The sequence below is a fragment of the Mercenaria mercenaria genome, unplaced genomic scaffold, assembly GCF_021730395.1.
Source record: "Mercenaria mercenaria strain notata unplaced genomic scaffold, MADL_Memer_1 contig_3516, whole genome shotgun sequence".
Taxonomy (NCBI): Eukaryota; Metazoa; Mollusca; class Bivalvia; order Venerida; family Veneridae; genus Mercenaria; species Mercenaria mercenaria.
The window spans coordinates 22187-42626 of NW_026461662.1; the positions used below are offsets into that span (position 1 = coordinate 22187).

At 35.5% G+C, this 20440-nt stretch overlaps 2 protein-coding genes across 3 annotated transcripts in view; one reads left to right on the forward strand and one right to left on the reverse strand.

Annotated features, from left to right (window-relative positions):
• The window catches only part of LOC128553127 (WASH complex subunit 1-like), a 48924-nt gene that overhangs the window by 12606 nt on the left and 15878 nt on the right, over positions 1-20440 (forward strand). Inside the window, exon 1 of one of the 2 annotated variants that reach the window (XM_053534243.1) lies at positions 3699-3805. The exons of the other annotated variant lie outside the window; for it this stretch is intronic. The gene's annotated coding sequence lies outside the window, so the exon portion shown is untranslated. Of the gene's footprint in view, positions 1-3698; positions 3806-20440 lie in introns of those variants that run through there. 2 annotated transcript variants of the gene reach the window in all.
• On the reverse strand, positions 9080-11238 carry LOC128553128 (uncharacterized). Its single transcript, XM_053534245.1, has 2 exons — positions 11052-11238; positions 9080-10032 (listed from the first exon to the last, which is right to left on the reverse strand). Exon 2 carries the CDS (start codon positions 9908-9910, stop codon positions 9080-9082), a length of 831 nt encoding a protein of 276 aa, XP_053390220.1. The 5' UTR covers positions 9911-10032; positions 11052-11238.

A 20440-nucleotide genomic window follows, 5' to 3' on the forward strand; every position in this document is an offset into this window, starting at 1 on the left:
ATTCTAAATGCTCCCTATATTGTGTTTCCCCCGACAGCTTGTTAAAGATAAGTAGTCAAGTTAAAATTATATACCTTTTTTTTTTCAGTCTCTTTTTCATTTCATACTTTAACTCTGCAATTTGCTCTTGAACCAGTCTATCCTAGTATCACCTTGAGTCAAAAATTTGATTTTTCAACCAACAAATTGGTGTCTTATAGAGGGTCAAACGAAATAAGGCTGCAGTGCCTAAAACTGATTTCTTCGTCCAGAAACTAATAATCCCAGTTGACATGTGTTTTTAAAAAGTTACACTATCCAGTTTGTACATCGTTATTTTACAATTCTACATAAAAATACATACAAGTGACTTCAGGGTGGAATGAACAAAGTGAACTGTGCTGTAAATACTAGTTTTTCACATTAAACAAGACTTTCTACACATATGCATTCAGAGGGTGCGAATTAACAAGAAAGCTTTTTAGTGATCCAGACCGATGACATGATTGGTTTTATGTACATGTATGCATAATTTATATGTTTTATGTTTCTTTGTGTTTTAAGCTATTTGTATCTTTGGAGGAATGCCCAAAATATACTTTGACCTAATTTTGACCCTCGCACATGTCTGTGTTAATGCGCATGCGCAGAAGGAAGTTTTAAGGGGATCGAAACTACAGCATAACAGGCTATTGACGAAGGAAGTGTCTAGGAGTACGGTCCCGTACCCCTAGACAAGCCTAATAGGGGTTTTCTAGGGGGACTTAGAATAAATGTTAAAGTTTGCGTACCACCCCAAATATTTTCAAAGTCAATTGATATATTGCTTTCATATTTTGCATACTTGTTTACCATCATGACCCCAGTCTGCAAAAAGGAGGAGGCAACTCTATCAAGCATTTTGACTGAACTATGGCCCCTTTTCGACTTAGAATAAATGTTAAAGTTTGCGTACCACCCCAAATATTTTCAAAGTCAATTGATATATTGCTTTCATATTTTGCGTACTTGTTTACCATATTGACCCCAGTCTGCAAAAAGGAGGAGGCAACTCTATCAAGCATTTTGACTGAATTATGGCCCCTTTTTGACTTAGAATATGGTTATTGTAATGTTAAAGTTTTACTCATTGCTTATATTATACTATCAAGCACTGAGAATAGTCGAGTGCGCTGTCCACTGACAGCTCTTGTTTAAATTTATTTTCTACATTCCAGAAATAACTCAACAAGCAGATGCATACACATTAACATTGATTTATCATGTAAAGATAAGTAGTCAGTTCAAAATTATATACCATATTTTTCAATCTACTTTTCGTTTCATACTTGCAATTCTAACTGTTAACACTCTAGAGGTCATTTCATACATGCAATTTGCTCTTGAACCAGTCTATCCTAATATGATATCACATTGAATCAAAAATAGGTTTTAATCTTCTCAACAATTTTCAAAACAAATCTATAAAACTATCCCTATTATATAGTTTGCCAATTCTGAATTATCTCCCTTTAATGGTCATTTTGCACTACTAAGATGTTTCTAAAACATAAACATTTAGCTCTTTAATTTCTAACTTTTTATTTCAAAATTTATATAAGGTCATTTATCCAAAACAGTGTGTTTTATTTTATTTTATGACTTTTGAAAAGCTTTTAAAAAGCTTAAAGTTTTGTTATATATAGATCTAAATTTCTATAACGTTTCATACATAAAAGTTATAGCGAAAATACCACCTAAAGGTACAAGTAGCTCTTTATTTTGATGCCCTTGGATGCTATACGTTGAGCACTTAAAAAAACTGCTTTAGTTCATTTGTATCTCAAAGATTCTTTGACTGAAATTTTACGAATGCGCTGTAATTTATGAGAGCGTAGATTTATTTAACAGTTATATTTTACGATCGCGCAAATTTATCTAAATATCGATCACGCAAATTTATCTATAATATCTTCGACTTGTCGTTATTATCGATTACTTGGAGAATCGGCTTGATATTAAAAATAACTTGCGTTTTAGTATCAAGAAAATGGGTGGGGCTTTAGACGAAGCGCTCAGCAAATATTTCGTTTCATTTGCTTTCGTAATAGTAGGCGGGGCTTAATTCGGCGAATCAGATTGACTGATAATCGTTCTTGCATGGAGGAACACTCTCGTGACTCGGCATAATTTGATCATCATTTTCTCCAAAAACATAGTGACAAACATCATCAAAGATTACCTGTTGGTTCTAATAAGACAATTATATCAGAACAAAGGAGCTATGTCCAAGGGATTAACACCTACCATAATATTCTATTATCATTTTTCACAGCTATGAAATGCAAATTAGCATGTTAAAGTGAAGTGTCACTGGTAATAAATGTATATATACTACATTTGCACAACAAACTGGATTAGCATGTGCCATGTAATTGGAAAGTAATTGAAATGTAATTGTCAATTACACCCCAAAACTGCTCTGTAATTAATTAAATTACAATTACATGTAATTGATAAATGACCCAATTACAAATTACATTCAATTACTTAGGAAATGTAATTTAATTGCAATTAATTACAATTACATTTTTAATTACCCCAGGTCTGTTGTTTGATACGATATCTGGTAGTAAAACAGACCACTATACAGGTTTACCGCGGATGTTTATTTTACACAAATTTAAAATTGTTAACTGTCGATTTTTTTTCACCAATTTAATTTTATTTTCGCCAAAAAAGGAATTGGCGAATAGCAGTGGAAACCCTGTTAAAGATTAAACAAAACAATGTTAAATTATGTTGTGAAAAAAACACACTATTTTTAATAAAAATTAACCCTTAGGATATTTATGTTATCCACACATTTGGTAGCCGTTATGAGATACAAGAAACGTTTTCACAAACAGTTTCTTTTAGTTAATGTCGGTGAATTGATTATTAAACAATCAGTTCCGTGACGATTATCATTATATCTTGTTAAATGAGAAATTAAATAGGTGCATATTATTGTGCCAATTTTTTGCTGAATTTCAAATATAATTCATTTACGGGGTAGATTCATTCGTTAATCTGCTATCAACATTTTATTTTACAATAGACTTTTACAATAAACTGATCGGCACAGAACAGTGTATACATTTGGAGTTCTTCGGTTACTTAGGTTTTGAAAGAAAAGCTAAACAATCGGGTGGACGCTGTTATCTGTAAACCATTTAGATTCAAGTTTCAAGTGAATAATAATGACGTCTTATTTGTTATTTTATTTTCAACAAAATTTGAAATGTAAATAACCCTTAATCTCTTGAAAAACGGAGGTCCGTACCCCTAGAAAACCCCTAACAGGCTTGCCTAGAGGTACTGATCCGTACCCCTAGACACTTCCATTGACGAAACTATCGGCATTTAACTCAATTTTCAAAAAAATCCATATTTTTTTCTGGTGGTGTTAGCAAATTTGCCATAAATTATTGATTTAATATGCAATTAATTGTCATATTTCTTGATGTATTTACTACAGAATATATCTTTTTATTACACAATGGTAATTTTAATGTTTTAAATTCTACAACTTATTTGTGATGAAAAGTCAAATCTAAATCCACGGGAATATGAGAAACTCTGGCTAAATAAAATAATATGTGTGGTTCCGGTTTCCCGACCGAAATTTTGTTTGAAGCGTCTCAAGTTCTTAAGTTCTGCCTCTTGTCAATCAAAATCCTAGTGAATTTCAATATTGTTCGCCACCACAAGCGGAAGTATGGCAGTAGGCGGAGCGTCGTATGTTAATTAGCTACTGACAGATGTCAGTCACGTCACGCGCCGGCTGACACGTAGTCATCTCGAGGTTTGTATTTAGTACAATAATGCCCGTCATTTTCAAATACATGTGTTAATTGATCAATGTGTAAAAGTTTATTGATAAACAATGCGAAGAGCAGCCAATTATCATGTTTGTACCACTTGTTAATTAGCGGTATAGCCTACTGTTATTAGCGATAATTTACAATCAAGTTTTACAGATTACAATAGTCTGAAAAACTCGGCGATTTGGATTTCGCCTGGAGGCGATAATTAGTCCGAGTGGCCAACTTTACAGCGACTACGTAGAATGATCTTTGAAGTCATTGAAAAAAAAAATGTCTCGGCCCGAGTTGTCGCTAGAAACTTTCGCCAACTGATCCAGAATAACGTCAGTTTTTGTGGTGACCGACAGCGCGACCCCTGCCTACAACTTATGTTACATTGTTTTACAGTTTCCCGACTTTATACTGATTCAGAACAACAAATTGCATAATTAAAATCGTTATTTTGTGTGCTTGATACGATCATATAAGCCGATCGGTCTATAACAAATCATTTTGGCCCACTAAATATGCTTTAAATAAGCTTGTATCATAGCTCGGTGTTTTTAGCTCACCTGAGCACGAAGTGCTCAAGGTGAGCTTTTGTGATCGCCCTGTGTCCGTCGTTGTCCGTCCGTCCGTTCGTCCGTCCGTCTGTCATCAACAATTTCACTGTTAACACTCTAGAGGTCACAATTTTGACATAATCTTAATGAAACTTGGTCAGAATGTTACCCTCAATAAAATCTTGGACGAGTTCGATATTGGGTCATCTGGGGTCAAAAACTAGGTCACCAGGTCAAATCAAAGGAAAAGCTTGTTAAAACTGTAGAGGTCACAAATTGACCTAATCTTAATGAATCTTGGTCAGAATGTTGCCCACAATAAAATCTTGGACGATTTCGATATTGGGTCATCTGGGGTCAAAAACTAGATCACCAGGTCAAATCAAAGGAAAAGCTTGTTAACACTCTAGAGGTCACAATTTTGACTTAATCTTAATGAAACTTGGTCAGAATGTTACCCTTGATAAAATCTTGGACGAGTTCGATATTGGGTCATCTGGGGACAAAAATTAGGTCACCAGGTCAAATCCAAGGAAAAGTTTGTTAACAATCTGGAGGTCAGAATTTGGGCCCAATCTTAATGAAACTTGGTCAGAATGTTACCCTCAATAAAATCTTGGACGAGTTCGATATTGGGTTATCTGGGGTCAAAAACTAGGTCACCAGGTCAAATCAAAGGAAAAGTTTGTTAACACTGTAGAGGTCATATTTAAGACTATATCTTAATGAAACTTGGTCAGAATGTTAATCTTGATGATCTCAACTTCCATTTTGAATATGGGTCATGTAGGGTCAAAAACTAGGTCAGTAGGTCAGATCAAAGGAAAAGCTAGTTAACACTGTAGAGGCCACATTTATGACCATATCTTAATGAAACTTGGTCAGAATGTTAATCTTGATGATTTATAGGTCAAGTTTAAATCTGGGTCATCCGGGGTCAAAAACTAGGTCATTAGGTCAAATCAAAGGAAAAGCTTGTTAACATTCTAGAGGCCACATTTAAGACTGTATCTTCTTGAAACTTAATCAGAATGTTAATCTTGATAATCTTTAGGTCAGGTTTGAATCTGGGTCATCCGGGGTCAGAAACTAGGTCACCAGGTCAAATCAAAGGAAAAGCTAGTTTACTTTTTAGAGGCTACATTTATGACCATATCTTAATGAAACTTGGTCAGAATGTTGATCTTGATGATCTTTAGGTCAATAGGTCAGGTGAGCGATACAGGGCCTTCATGGCCCTCTTGTTTATAAATTTGGTGCAGGTAATTCGTATACACTGAGTACAGGGTGCGGTAACTAAAAGTGTGCAGGTATTTGATACCCGCTCGCTAGTTACTGCACTGTTGAACAGGAAGGTATGCCAGCCTGTCTGGAACAGTAGACAGCAATGTATATTTTATTGATTTTCTGCTCTAGCATTGGTTAATTTTACCTGGGCTTTACACATTTGTAAAGCAAGGATTTTTAGTACTCACTGAACTGCTGGCAGTGTGGAATGCCTGTAACAACTACCATATATGGATGGTTATGATACAAAACAGAAGGAACATTAAAACTCTCGGGTAAACGACCCTTACAGAACAAGCCTTCTCCGGTGAATGAAAAGTTAATAGAAAGTTAATGGAGCTATTCACAGCAGCAGTTTGCTGTTCATTCACTGCATCCGGTAAATGATTGGTGATCAAACTTCTTTTTTAACATTCTATTCACCGCAGACTCCAGTGTTCGCTTCTTATTCACCGCAGGACTTGGTATTTTAAATAATGTATCATTATTCACTTTCTATTCACCGGAGAAATTTGAATTTCATGATTTGTAAATAAAATTGCTGCACCCGTTTTGGTGGCAAAATGGTTTGTATAGTTTGAATTCTGGACCATGCAGAGCACAGCAGATTTATGTGAATACATAGGCGTAGGAGCGATTTTAACTTTGGGGGGGCCAAACCTTTTCGACAGGGGGCCCAGTGCATTCATCACAAAGCCTTGTCCAGGGGCCAAATGGGCCGTAGGCCACCCTCAAACCCGTGTTTTAGCAATCATTGAGTTACTCTGATGCATTTCTAATGAACCATTGTGTTTTAAAACTGCAATAGACCTATTTTAGGAAATTCCGGCACAATCAGGAATTTTATCCCTAGTACAGACATATGCACAGTTTCACTGTTGTTTCTCGAAAACATACCATATAACAGTTTCAAGCAGGGATAAAACCCTTCCTTTTTACCTGGATACTTGCCGAATAATATACAACAGGATGTATGGGTAAAACATTTATTAACCTTCACACTTTTGAAAACAATATGGTTATGTCATAGTAACCGACATTATTTCAAACGATACCCATACTGGCCTCATGGTTTTTTTTTCGATGTTCGCTTTTAAGCGTTACTGTACTGTATACGTTACCAGGCAGAAGTTACAAACAAATTCTAAAACAGATATATTTTAATTAATAGATTATGTCCTTACGATGCTGCGGGCGTTTTTCTCCAGAAAATAGAGAAAAAGCGCTCAAATGTCAAAAGTGAAAACAATGGAAGGCACACAAGGCAAGGATAATATCCGTTACGTGCCGTACCTGATTCAGGGATGAACAGTTTTCCACTCACTGTGGCCAAATCGCATCGCATATTTTGGTATTTTGGACTAACTATAACAGTTTGTCAAAAGAACCAAAATATGCGATGCGTTCTATACTACTACCAACAAACATTTTTGCAACATCTCGTATATTTAGTTTGTCCGTGTCTTCTTTGTGACTGCTCAAGAGAATTAGATTGTTCAGTCTCTGTTGCGTCATAGTTGAACGCAAGTAGGTTTTTAATCTGCGCAGCGCTGAGAAAGATCTTTCTGCAGTTGCAGTTGTCACAGGAACAGTTAAATACAATTTTAAAAGTTTGACAACACATGACATAAACGACTTTCCACCTGAAACCTTTAGCAGAACGTCGCATATAGTTCTGATACTGGTTACGCACTTGACATCAGAGGAACCTTTGATAAGATCAGATAACAAACGAAGTTGAGCTTCAAGCTTTTGCATGTCAATGTCAGTTCCGTAATTTGCTTTAACAGACTCCGGAATACCTGTAAATGTCCCGTTTGCTGCATTTAATAACAACTGCCCAACATCCTGCATTGTATTCAGTTCGTTACTTTGCAAGCGCTTCTGGACCTGGCCTTTTACAGTTTCAATTGATTCAATATACTGTTGCCTGTAATAGTCCCTAGTGTTATCAAAACGCACGCTTTCAATTCCTTGGTCTAATCGTTTAGGAACACGTTTGTATCTCGGCAGTTTCGGAGGCTCTGTTAAGGACGCAGACTCTGACACAACCTGGTTATAAAACGTATCAAAGCTGACGTCTGTGCGATGACGATCGCAAAATGAGACAACAGCTTGAAGTCCAGCATCAACATCGCTGACACAACAGTCTTTGTACTGCAAATATGTTGATAACTGTTCTGTAGCTGAAAATAACATATGAGCCAGTTTCAAACCGAAGTAAGATGAAAACTTTTGCATCAGACAGCTTACTCCACCTGCACGTCTTGAGTACTCATCGTTACCACTTTCATTCACTTCGTCCATTGTCTCTATAACTTCACTGTAGTTCTGAAGCACAGCCGAAATAGCAGACGTTTTAACGGTCCACCTCGTTGGGCATAATGGTTTTATTGAGCTTGATGTATTTCCTGTATCCAATTTGATTCGTTCAAATAACACTTGTCTTTTCGGTGAGAATTTTATCAAAGATGCTACTTCCTTTACCAGACCAAGTGCGTCTCTCACACATCTCAGGTCACGACATGAGTCTTGTAAACTAAGATTCAAACAATGTGCAAACAGTGTACAGGAATTGCCTTCGGAAATTCATTTTGAATTTTCCTTGCGACTCCATTAATTTTGCCCATGAAGTTACTTGCTCCATCATATGCTTGACCACGGCAGTTTTCTAATGACAACGAGAGACGTATAAGAACATCCTTGATGGACAAATAGATTGTCTGTGCTGAGGTATCAGTTAATTCAACTAAACCAATGAAATCTTCGAAAACTACAAAATCATCATCAGCCCAACGGATAGATATCGATAATTGTTCCCTATTTGCGATATCACAAGTTTCATCTGCTAAGATGCTAAACCATTTAGCCTCGTATATTTGTTTTAATTTTTCTCTAAGCAACGTATTGCCTAACAGTTTTATTTGTTTGTTTAGTATTGTTGGAGACTGATAGTCTTTTGATTTAAACCATTGTTGATATTGGGGACACGTTTCACCTAAAATATACTGCAATTGTTCAAAGTTCCCATCTCCTTCCTTTTTACCATGAATAGCTAAACCTTGACGAGCTAAATATCTAAGTGCACGCAACTGCTTTACCAGAAACTCCGGGCGAATAGCTTTTTCGTCTGTATTTTGCTTTGTTACCTCTTCCTTGACATTTCTTGCCTTGTGAATATAATCAAATTTTTCTTTTATCTCTCTATGTGTACTGCTGCTTTCATGATCTCTGAAGCTAACGGGACATTTCTTCCAATTATTAAATCCTTCAACAATAAAGTTTGTTTCGTATTTACTGCTAAATGTTATTAACGACATGTTGTACCCTTTTCTACAAAAGCTGCAGAAAATCCGATTTCTAGTGCAACAGTAAGTCAACCAAGGGAACTCTTGAAACCACTTTGGAAGAAATGCCCTCTTTCTATTTTTGTACATTCGAACAGATCCTTCCAGCAATGTTTTCATCTAGAGGTTGAAACGGAACGTCTGTTTTACAGCACTCTCTGTTGCAAATTGAATCAGAACGAGTGCACTGAAACGACGATTCCTGTAAAACACAATTTTCATCGACAGTGTCTTTTTTTTGACAATTAACAACATTGCTTGATGTCTTGCAGTTTTTGTTTTGATCTTTGGAAATCTCGTGTTTATCATTTTTAGGTTGATCAATCAGATGCTGTTTCTGAGTTGTATTACCCTGAACCTGTTTGTCTTGTTCTGGCTTGATTGGGTCATAATTTACTGAGCAGTTTATGTCTGCGTTTGACATATCACTTTTTGAGAAGAATGAAAACACTGTCAACTGTTTTAAACTAGATGCTTTATGTCTTTTATCTGATGTCTTTTGGGGCATTTCAGAACATGTTCTCTTCTTGTTAAGATTTGTTTCATTACTAGCCTCAACAAACGCACAGAAGTGGTTTGGAACAAATATAGTTCCTGTATTAGAGTCCAGGTTACCATCCCGAGTCCACATTATCACGAGAGGAGCATTATTTCTAGTGTCACTTGAGGACGGATTTCGCATTCTAATATGTCCATTAAATAATGGACGAATGTTGAATGATGTCTCGGGATAAGCTGAATATACAGGTCTATTTATCACATTGGGCAAAGTCAGAAGCATAGACGACCATTTCCGGTTTTCGCACATCATTTTAGCTTCTCTCTTGACACATGTAGAAAAATCTTCGTTGGCACTTTCATCAGAATGATTCGCCAACCAGAAACTGAATAAAAGTTTGATGTCCATACTAATGATATCTTTGTGGTTCCTGGCTTCTGTAAGGAGTGTGTGCTTGCCATAGAAATCGGCATATAAGTACAGTTCACATGCAGACAAAATTCGTAGAACGGATGACAGAGATTCATCACCTGAAAACGGGAAAGGTTTGATGTGAAAGAAATTTAAATCTACAATGGACTGTAGTTATCCGCAAAGTGGTCCAAACATAATGTCCGTTAGCATCCCCGCATCAGAAAGTAACTGTTTACGTATGATCACTAACTTTCCTCTTTTACAGCAATGCTTTAACAACCATCAAGCTATAAAAAATGACTCCAAACCTATAAAATACTCATAACAAATTTGATTTAAACCCAATTACCTGGGTTTTTTTTAGCTACAATAATGACAATTTTTCGAAAAGTAGCTGTAGATTATCAAGACTAATATACCGATCAATTTCATGAAGTTCTGACTGAAAATTCAAACTACAGATACCTTTAATAAAGGTGTTCCTACGATTGACCACAGTGACCTACTTTTTGGCCCAATGGGGAATTCCTTTAAACTTGAATTGAATGTCATACAGATTAATATGCTGAATTAGTTTTATGAACCCTACCTGAATTACTTTTAAACTGCATATAGAGTTAAAAAGGCTTATATACTGTTAATCATTCATGTTGACCTTTTAATCAATTTTCATGAAGATAAAGCAAACACTGTGACCTCTATCGCATAACAACCAAATTTTTGACAGACGACGGACATCTTAAAATCTCAATAGCTAACCTTTGTAAGTTAAAATAGCTTTAGTGTAAGTTTCAGTAATAATGAAAGAGAGAAACAACTAGCAGCTAGTGATATTTTCTTCCTAGTTTTGTAAAATTCCCTGATGCCTTTGCTTTGTCCCCAGTTTTTCAAACCTGAATAATCGAATTGATTTACAATGTTATTTCTGTTAACAATGCCCGGTATACTATATTATGAGTTGAATGTCGGATGAAATATTCGACATTAGTTTTGTTTCAGGATCGATCTAGAAGAGCAGCTATAGCAAAATACATCTATAAGACGTTTTGTATTAATATTAGAATGCTTGGCTTTCGTTAATATTTATAGATATAACGTTTTGAAGGTGTAACACACAAAGAAATGTTTGACATACCTTTTATGCATGTTGATACACAGTTGAAGAGACAATTTCCATCCCCTGTTGCTTTTATTGACTGAAGATTGGTATATGGGAGATCGGATGGTTTCAGTGCCTCAGCCAGTTGATCTTGTTCAATGTGATGAAGGTCAGCCTTTGTTTCGTTACATGAGAGCTCCTGTACAAAAGGATATATTTCCCCCACATGCGGAGAACAGCGGGATTATCCCCTTCTTCTATGAAGCATTTCAGCAAATTTAAATCTGAGGTCGCAGTTTTTTCCCTGTAACAAATTAATAATACACATGGAAATAAAAAAGACAACATCTATATACTTAGCATTGCTTGCAATGCATAAATATTAATACATACTACAAAAACATCCAGTGATCATTTTTTCAAATTGACAATATACAAGAACTGTTTTCTAAAACAGATATGCCCCCACATAGGTGCGACTGATAACACAACAAAAATAATTCATGGGCCGTAACTCCAAATTGCTTTGGGCGACTGGGCTAGTTATCGACCTTGACCGAGACATTATGCCTACAAACAGTATCCTAAAGTTTGGAGAACATTCAATGAAAACTGTTCAAGTTAGAAAGCGGACAAGGCTAACAAGACAAATTTTCAATAACTCAAGGGCCGTAACTCAAGAGTGTCTGGGGTAATTTAGCTAGTTATTGAACTTGGCCGAGATATTATGCCTACAAACATTACCATCAAGTTTGGTGAAGATCCGATGAAAAGTGTTCGAGTTGGAGAGCAGACAAGGCTGAAAAGGCAAATTTTCAATAATTCAAGGGCCGTAACTCCGAATTGCACGGACTGATTTGACCGTTTAACAAACATGTTGGCCGAGATATTATTCCTAAAATATTATCATAAAGTTTGGTGAAGGTCTGATGAAAATTGTTTGAATTAGAGATCGAACAAAATGCTGATGTACAGACCGACCAATCAGTGATTTTTTTTTTGCCCTTTTTGGAAAAGGTCCGGTACCAGATAAATTGGGAAAAATAGCAGGGTTTTTACTCAGATTGGGAATTTTTATAGTTAATTAATAACATCATTTAGAATGCTTCTTCCTTTAATTCCATGTAAATAGCATCAAACAGACTGTTTAAATGGTTAAATCATGGTGAATGTCAATGTAACTAAGTTTTCCTTCTTCAATCATCAAAATGCAAACTTTATTTGGTCATTTTGGATGAAAATTGGGGAAAAAAGACTGCATTTTTCAATTGGGAAAAGGTCCTTTTAGGGGTACTTTATAAAGAAGGAAAAAAATCGCTGCCAATATTTGCAAACCAATATAATACACTGCCATTGTTTTCAAAATGGGGGGCGGGGAACATAGAAATATCAAAACTTTAAAAAAAATATTGGTACCGAGTGGTCGATACCTCTATTATAGGCGGTATGACTACGCGCTGAACTGCCTGCAATAGAACTTAATCGGTCAAAATATGTATCGTTCTAATGAAGCGTGCCATTTCTTTTACAGTCTTCGGTTAAAGCCCTGGATATACAATCAAATAGTGCTACATTTGTCTAATTGTGATATAGAGATGTAGAAATATAATTTTTTACTTGAATAGATAATGATAAATGTAAATAGTATAATGTTTACATGCGTAAACAGGCTAAATACTTATATCGTTTTGCAGACGCTCAATATTTCGAAGAAACCGTAACTGAATGATGCGCTCGATATTATATTCTTTTTAAAAATATAATCGAACAATCATCGGCGCGTACGAGGTTTCAATACTCACCTTACGAAAAGAGACAAGTCAGAATGCAAGGAAATGTCATATGCAAATCAGAATTCAGGTTGAAAAGAATTATAGGATACTAAATAAATGTTATATTAGACTACAAGTTATATCTCTTTTCAAAAATATTGGAGGGGCCAAACTATATTTCGCCCCCCCCCCCCCCCCCCCCCCCCCCCATCCTAGCTTTTCGGGGGCCAGGCCCCCCTGGCCCCCCCGGCTCCTACGCCTATGGAATAGCATGGTATCAGCTACAGTAAGTGTTTTTTTAATTGTCTATGATATACACAAGGCATGTAAAAAGTTAAATGTGGTATTTTTTTTTCAATTTATTTGATTCATATAGTTCTAAACAGATGCAGACTTACTTTTGTCATCAGTTTCCATGACTTTGATTTTTTGTGCATGTAAATATATAGAGGTTTCCAGCTAATTCACTAGGTTATCGTCGAGCCCAATTGCGTTGAGCTCGATATAGTCACCACTTTTGGCGGTTTGGTGTATGTGTGTCCGTGCGTGTGTGCATCCAATATTTTTCTGGACCATAATTTTGACATGCATGGACCAATCTTGTTTATATTTTGCATGAATGTTAACCTCAATGATAAGGTGTGTCATGCGCAAACCCCATGTTCCTATCTCAAAGGTCAAGGTGACACTTAGAGGTCAAAGGTCAAATTGAAGTTTGTCCGGAGCATTTCTTCTTCATGCATGATGGAATTTTGATGTATTTTGGCATGAATGTTCACCATTATGTGACGGAGTGTCATGCGCAAGAACCGTCCCTAGGTTCAAGGTCAAGGTCACACTTGACATTCTGCCCTACAAGATGAAAGCTTTCTGCAGACATGTAGCTCGCAGCTCATTCACCGCAGACTGTTCACAGTTCTTTCACCGCAGACTTCGCAGCTCATTCACAACAGACAGTTCGAAGATCATTCGCCGCAGACAGTTCGCAGATCATTCACTGCAGAATGTTCGCAGCTCATTCACCGCAGACTGTTCGCAGCTCATTCACTGCAGTCATTCACCGCAGACCTCATTTGCATGTGAAAAGTTAATGAAAAGTTAATGGTCCCAACTTCATTCACTTTCTATTAACCAATCATTCACCGCATCCATTCACCACAGACCATCTTTTTCTGTAAGGGGATTTATACTTGGGGGCTATGCCCCCTTGTACAAATCGTTTACCCTCAAGTTTCAATGCTCTTTCTATAACAGAAAACATAAGTGTTGAATAGAAATAAAATTGAAAACAAGTATTTTATCAAGAATTTTATGCTTTCCTTCACTTTTCCGTATTTGTCACCCGTTTTCGCGATTGTTATTTTCGGATATTTCTGTCATTTTTTTACGAGATTTTCTAGTGCAATCTGAATAAGCAGTCAATAAAAACTCTGCATTTAAGAAAAATATGCATTTTTCGAAAATAAAAACGTGCAAAGGCACCAAACCCCACCCACTTTTATACAATGTGCAAAATAGGATAACTTAAAATATATCCTCCAACCAAAAGCTATTAAATATTTTAACATAGAAATAAAGTCAATCGTCAAGAAAATATTAGGCTATAAAACTTTACCATGATAATAAAATGTATGCAAAATTTACCTTTTTCAAGTTAATTACAAAATGTACAGATTATATCAGATGAGGGTCTGTGCCTGAAAATTTTTATCCGAGTGACCTTTTTCCTGTTCTGTGTTTGGGACTTAGTAATATTCAGAATGCATAAATAAACTAAATATATAACATATCTGCATCTTTGACTCGTGTTATAGGTACTTTTCTAACCTGAATACCCAGGTCCTGTGATGGTTAATATGTTTCACATGTCACGGCTACTAAACGCTAGCGCCATCACCAAATTGTGGTGATAAGGAAAAGAGCTATTGACATTTCCGTGGTGCAGCTATCGCCCGTTTCTACTTGTAAACACGTGAGTAAAATTTATATTTTATCTTATATTTTTATTGATAAAACTTTTTTTCGAAAATCGGAGAATGTACTTCCGTGTAACAACACTTATACTAGAGGTTGACTGTAATTCCATTAAAATATTATGCAAATTGTGGTGCCAGGAGCTTTCCTCCCGAATTTGACAGTGGCATATTTTCATATCGGCTAGTATTCGAACACCATTCCGATGATAAGACACACTGTAAAAACATACCTGCGCATGCAAATCGTGTAGAACTGAATAACACGTATTCCCATACACCAAAGAATTACGAAAAACACAGTAAAAAGTTAAAACACGACTATTTTTGAAAATGGTGGCGCTATCACCCAAGTGGTGGCGCTATACAGTAGTGGTGGCGCTGTTGTGTATGATTAGTGGCTGATATATTCAATTCTAAAATATGAAAATGTCTGACTGCAAGCCACGGAAATTTCTACAATAATTGATGTTATCAACCTATCCCACACTAAACCCAAATTACGTTACTCAACAAAATACATGTAGTAACCTGTACATGATCGCAAAATAATCTACATGTAAATGGATTCAGATTGTACATCTAAGCTGTATTGATTAATCATATTTAATCGATTTGAATTGAAAATGTACTGTACTTTTCAGAAAGAATTGTGAAAGTAGGGTCTTTTGTTTACAATGCATGCAAACGACGTAAAAATACAAAGGCAAGTCACTTTCAGAATCTTAATATAACAAATAAATTCTACACAAATCTTTGTTTGAAATATAAAAGTATTGCTACTATTTTTCATGACCTGAATTTAAAGTACACTTACGTTTGTATTTAGGTAGAATATTTAAAGGTTAGAAATAATTCTACATTAACATTTTAAACAAAGGAAAATATTTACTTTAACTGGGTCTGTGAGTATTTTGTTCTTTCTTTTCTTGGATAGAGAATGTTTTATAAAGGTAAATAAACTATGATCGTGTTTTTCTTTCTTTAATAGCATAATTCCTTGCATAAATATATTATCAGTTAGAGAATGTTGGTGTTTGTTTTGTTCCGGATGCGTCAGCAGTTCGTATTACTGAATGCCGTAACAGCGCCACCACTACTGTATAGCGCCATCACTAGAGTTATAGCGCCATCACTTTTAAAAATCCTGGAATATTTCTTCTAACCCGAGATTCTATTATTCATGGTGTGTGCGTATATAGTTATTTATTATTTCTACATCATTTGCATGAGCAGGTATGTTCTTACAGTGTGTCCATTAATCGGAATGGTGTTCGAATACTGGCCGATATGAGAATGTGCCACTGTCAGATTCGGGAGAAAAGCTCTTGACACCACAATTTGCATATTATTTTAATGAAATCACAGCTAACCGCTAGTTAAAGTGTTGTTACACGGAACTACATTCTCCGATTTTTGAAAAAGTTCTATCAATAAAAATACAAGATAAAATATAAATTTTACTCACGTGTTTACATTTTCAAACGGGCGATATCTGCACCACGGAAATGTCGATAGCTCTTTTCCTTATCACCACAATTTGGTGGTGGCGCTAGCGTTTAGTAGCCGTGCATGTCAAACATTCACTTTGCAAGCTATGTTACTGCGGACATAAAATTAAAAGAACAAAATAAATATACAGATCAGGAGAAGAAAGCAATATAGTAGCAAGGAAATTTCATGAAAAGAAGGTTAACATGCTGCAGGGAGTGGTTAGTAACCAAAGGGTTCATAAAAAGCACCCAGTATGTACTGATACACCATTGTTTCAATACAAAAAAAAAAATCCCTGCCTACCTACCCTATTTTTTTTTGGCCGTGTAATAGGAACCACACATATTTATTTTTTTGGCTTCTTGGTCCATTTCTGCGGGTGAGGGTGGTATCAAATAAAGTAACAAAATAATTAAATGGGATAATTTCTGTAACATTTTATGACTCCATCTGAAACACAAGTGAATTTTCTACAAAATAACACCCAAATGTTGTTTATGTCGAGAATATTAGAAAACAGGATAATTCAAATAAAACTTACATGTATTAAAAGGGGATTCAATTCCTCATTGATTTATGTAAAAATTATTAAATAATATCCAAAATTACGAATTTTCTGGTGATTTAAACCTATGTATGTACGGTACACGATTATCGTTTACCGTTGTGTACACGCCAATATGCGTTAGCGATAAAACCCATAACTTTACATGACTGTGTACTGTGATTCATCCTCCATTATTTTGGTCCTTCCAAGTTTTGACATTTAGATTGCCAGTCACAAATATAAAACAATCTGAACGTCGAATTATTTTGACTAATTTTCGAAGATTTAAGTCTGAGACTCTTATTTAAAATTATAGATTAAATTCAACCCATATGAAGTTTCTACATGAATTTTAATTTTTATTGTATTAAAGCAAGTAAGTCTAACCAGCATATTATGACTCTTGGATTTTTTGAAGTCTTCATTTTCCTAACAGTAAAGTGCAGATACGGGTAAGGCTTAGAGGGATGACAACTATAAAGTATCAGATCATAAAATAAGTCATCCTGATAAGCCAAATGTAAGGCTACCAGTATGTGTAAAATTAGGAAGTGAAAAATATCTACCCCACAGAAATTGTTGAATATAATTACACATCCACTACCTTAAGGCATTTATTATAAACCTATATAATGTTCACACTGATATTTTAAAGAAAACTGTCCTGTCATATAATTAGGTCAAAGCTAAAAGGGAAAAGCAGTTTAATTTAATAGCTTTTCGTTTGGCAAAATTTGGGGCCGAATATCGGCCCCTAGCCTGGCTCCCTGGCTGCATGGTTATTTTTTTTATATAAATACTGCAGGCAAAATAAGAAAATCTTTAGCCTCTAAAATAGCACATTTTATCAGATGGCTCCCGTCCCTATGTTTGTTCTACATATATTATGTTTATTCATTAAGAGGGAAGTAACTCCAGCAGGTTGTTTCTACATTGACTTTTTTTATTGCCCCTGGCTCCGAACATAGGGACTGGTGAAAGTTGGCTTACAGTGTCTCACAAATTTGTGAGACAAATTCCCATTAATTTCTTTTAGTGATAATCAGCTGCTATCACTGTGACATGTTATCTAAGGGTTTCATGTGCTAGCCACTATTTAATGAGCGGAAGCTAATTTACAGATTTATGGCCTGCCCTCAGCTTGTAATGGCTTATCAGGCAACAGGAATGTGCTCTCATACAAAAGGGTGCATATTTAACAGAGGATTTGTGATCTATTTTCTAGAATTAGATCATTATAAACTTCACCTTTAATAGAGAAATGGGTGAAGCTATACTTAAAAGACTAAAAAATTGTAGGTGTAAAGGCAGTGTATTTACAGGATATATACAAAGGAAAAAATGAAGTAAAATATATATTACAGTTACATGAATGCAAAGCCAATATAATTTTTTCTAGTCCAGGGTCACTGATCTGTCAAAGAACAGGGCCCTTAAAGCAATGTTCAGGGATGAAGCACACTTCACAAAGAAGTTTGAATGAAATTATTTATATCATTTTGTCACAAAGTTTAGCTAAATTGAGTAAATAATGGAAAAAAGATAACTCTGACATGTATTTTAAGCAAATTATGCCCCCTTTAGGACTTAGAAAATCCTGGTTAAAGTTTTACAAGTTACTATCTCCAAAACTAATGCAAATATTGAATTGAAACTTTACCTGTGTCTTCGGGGTTATAAAACTAATTGATAGCATCTAGTCTCATAACTCTGATCTGCATTTTGGCCAAGTTATGCCCCCTTTTGGACTTAGAAAAACCTGGTTAAAATTTTGTGTGCAGGTACATTACAGCAATTACTAAAAGGCATATAGCTTTGAAACCTTTTTTTCTTTTTCTAAATCAAATACCAATCTCACTGGGTCAAGTCCCATAACTCTGACATGTATTTTGAGCAAATTATGCCCCCTTTTGGACTTAGAAAATCTGGTTAACGTTTTACATGCAAGTTACTATCTCCAAAACTAATGGAAGATATTGAATTGAAACTTCACATGTGTCTCCGGGGTTATAAAATTAGCTGATAGCATCAAGTCCCATCACTCTGACCTACATTTTAGCCAAATTATGCCTCCTTTTGGACTTAGAAAATCCTGGTTAAAGTTTTGCATGCAAGTACATACTTGCTAGCTATTACTTAAAGGCATATAATAACATTATGTTTAAAACTTATTTTTTATTTTTCTAGATCAATTACCAACCTCACTGGGTCAGGTCCCATAACTCTGACATGTATTTTGGGCAAATTATGCCCCCTTTAGATTTAGAAAAATCTGGTTAAAGTTTTGCGTGCAAGTTACTATCTGCAGAATAAATGCAGCTTCCGGGTTATAAAACTAGTTCATTGCATCACGTTCCATAACTTTGACATGCATTTTGGTCAAATTATGCCCCCTTTTGAACATAAAACTTCTGGTTAAAGTTTTGCATGCAAGTTACTATCTCCAAAAAATGATGCAGATACAGGATTGAAACTCTAAATATATTTTGACATTAAGGGTAACATTTTCCTGCTTCTGGGACAATACTTTGAATAGTCGAGCATTGGTTGTCTTACGGGCAGCTCTTGCTATTTCAGTTATTTGTTTATTTAAATATTTTCACAATTTTCCAATGTATGCCCCATATAAATGTACATTTAAAACAAGAGCACCGCCTTGCGGGTGCTGACGCTCATCTGATTTTTTTTGTATAATAGAAATATTGTCCTACCCATGATTTTCTAAGTCTAAAAAGGGCCATCATTCTTGCAAAAAGCAGGACAGAGTTATGTTTCTTGATGTACAGTGTCCACTTATGATTGTGAAAAACTGTTGCAAGTTTTAAAGCAATAGCTTTGATAGTTTATGAGAAAAGTTGCCTTAAACATAATACTCAACCAAGAAAATGATTTTCTAAGTCCAAAAGGGGCAATAATTATTGCAAAAAGCAGGATGGAGTTATGTTGCTTGCTGTACAGGGTCAGCTTATGATGGTGAACAAGTGTTGCAAGTTTCAAAGCAATAGCTTTGATAGTTTAAGAGAAAAAGTTGACCTAAACATAAAACTTAACCAAGAAATCTGATATTTTCTAAGTCCAAAAGGGGCCATAAAATCTTGCAAAAAGCAGGATGGAGTTATGTTTCTTGCTGTACAGGGTCAGCTTATGATGGTGAACAAGTGTTGCAAGTTTTAAAGCAATAGCTTTGATAGTTTTAGGATAAAAGCTGACCTAAACATAAAACTTAAACCAAGAAAACTGATTTTCTAAGTCCAAAAGGGGCAATAATTCTTGCAAAAAGCAAGATGGAGTTATGTTTCTTGATGTACAGGGTCTGCTAATGATGGTGAACAAGTATTCCAAGTTTCAAAGCAATAGCTTTGATAGTTTAGGAGAAAAATTGACCTAAACATAAAACTTAACCAAGAAATCTGATATTTTCTAAGTACAAAAGGGGCCATAAATCTTGCAAAAAGCAAGATGGAGTTATGTTTCTTGCTATACAGGGTCAGCTTATGATGGTGAACAAGTCTTCCAAGTTTCAAAGCAATAGCTTTGATAGTTTAGGAGAAAAGCTGACCTAAACATAAAACTTAACCAGGCAACGCCGACGCCGACGCCGACAACCGCTCAAGTGATGACAATAACTCATCATTTTTT

Coding starts and splice junctions, on each gene's coding strand:
- LOC128553128 (XM_053534245.1), bottom strand. CDS start 9,910: ATGGACATCAAACTTTTATTCAGTTTCTGGTTGGCGAATCATTCTGAT.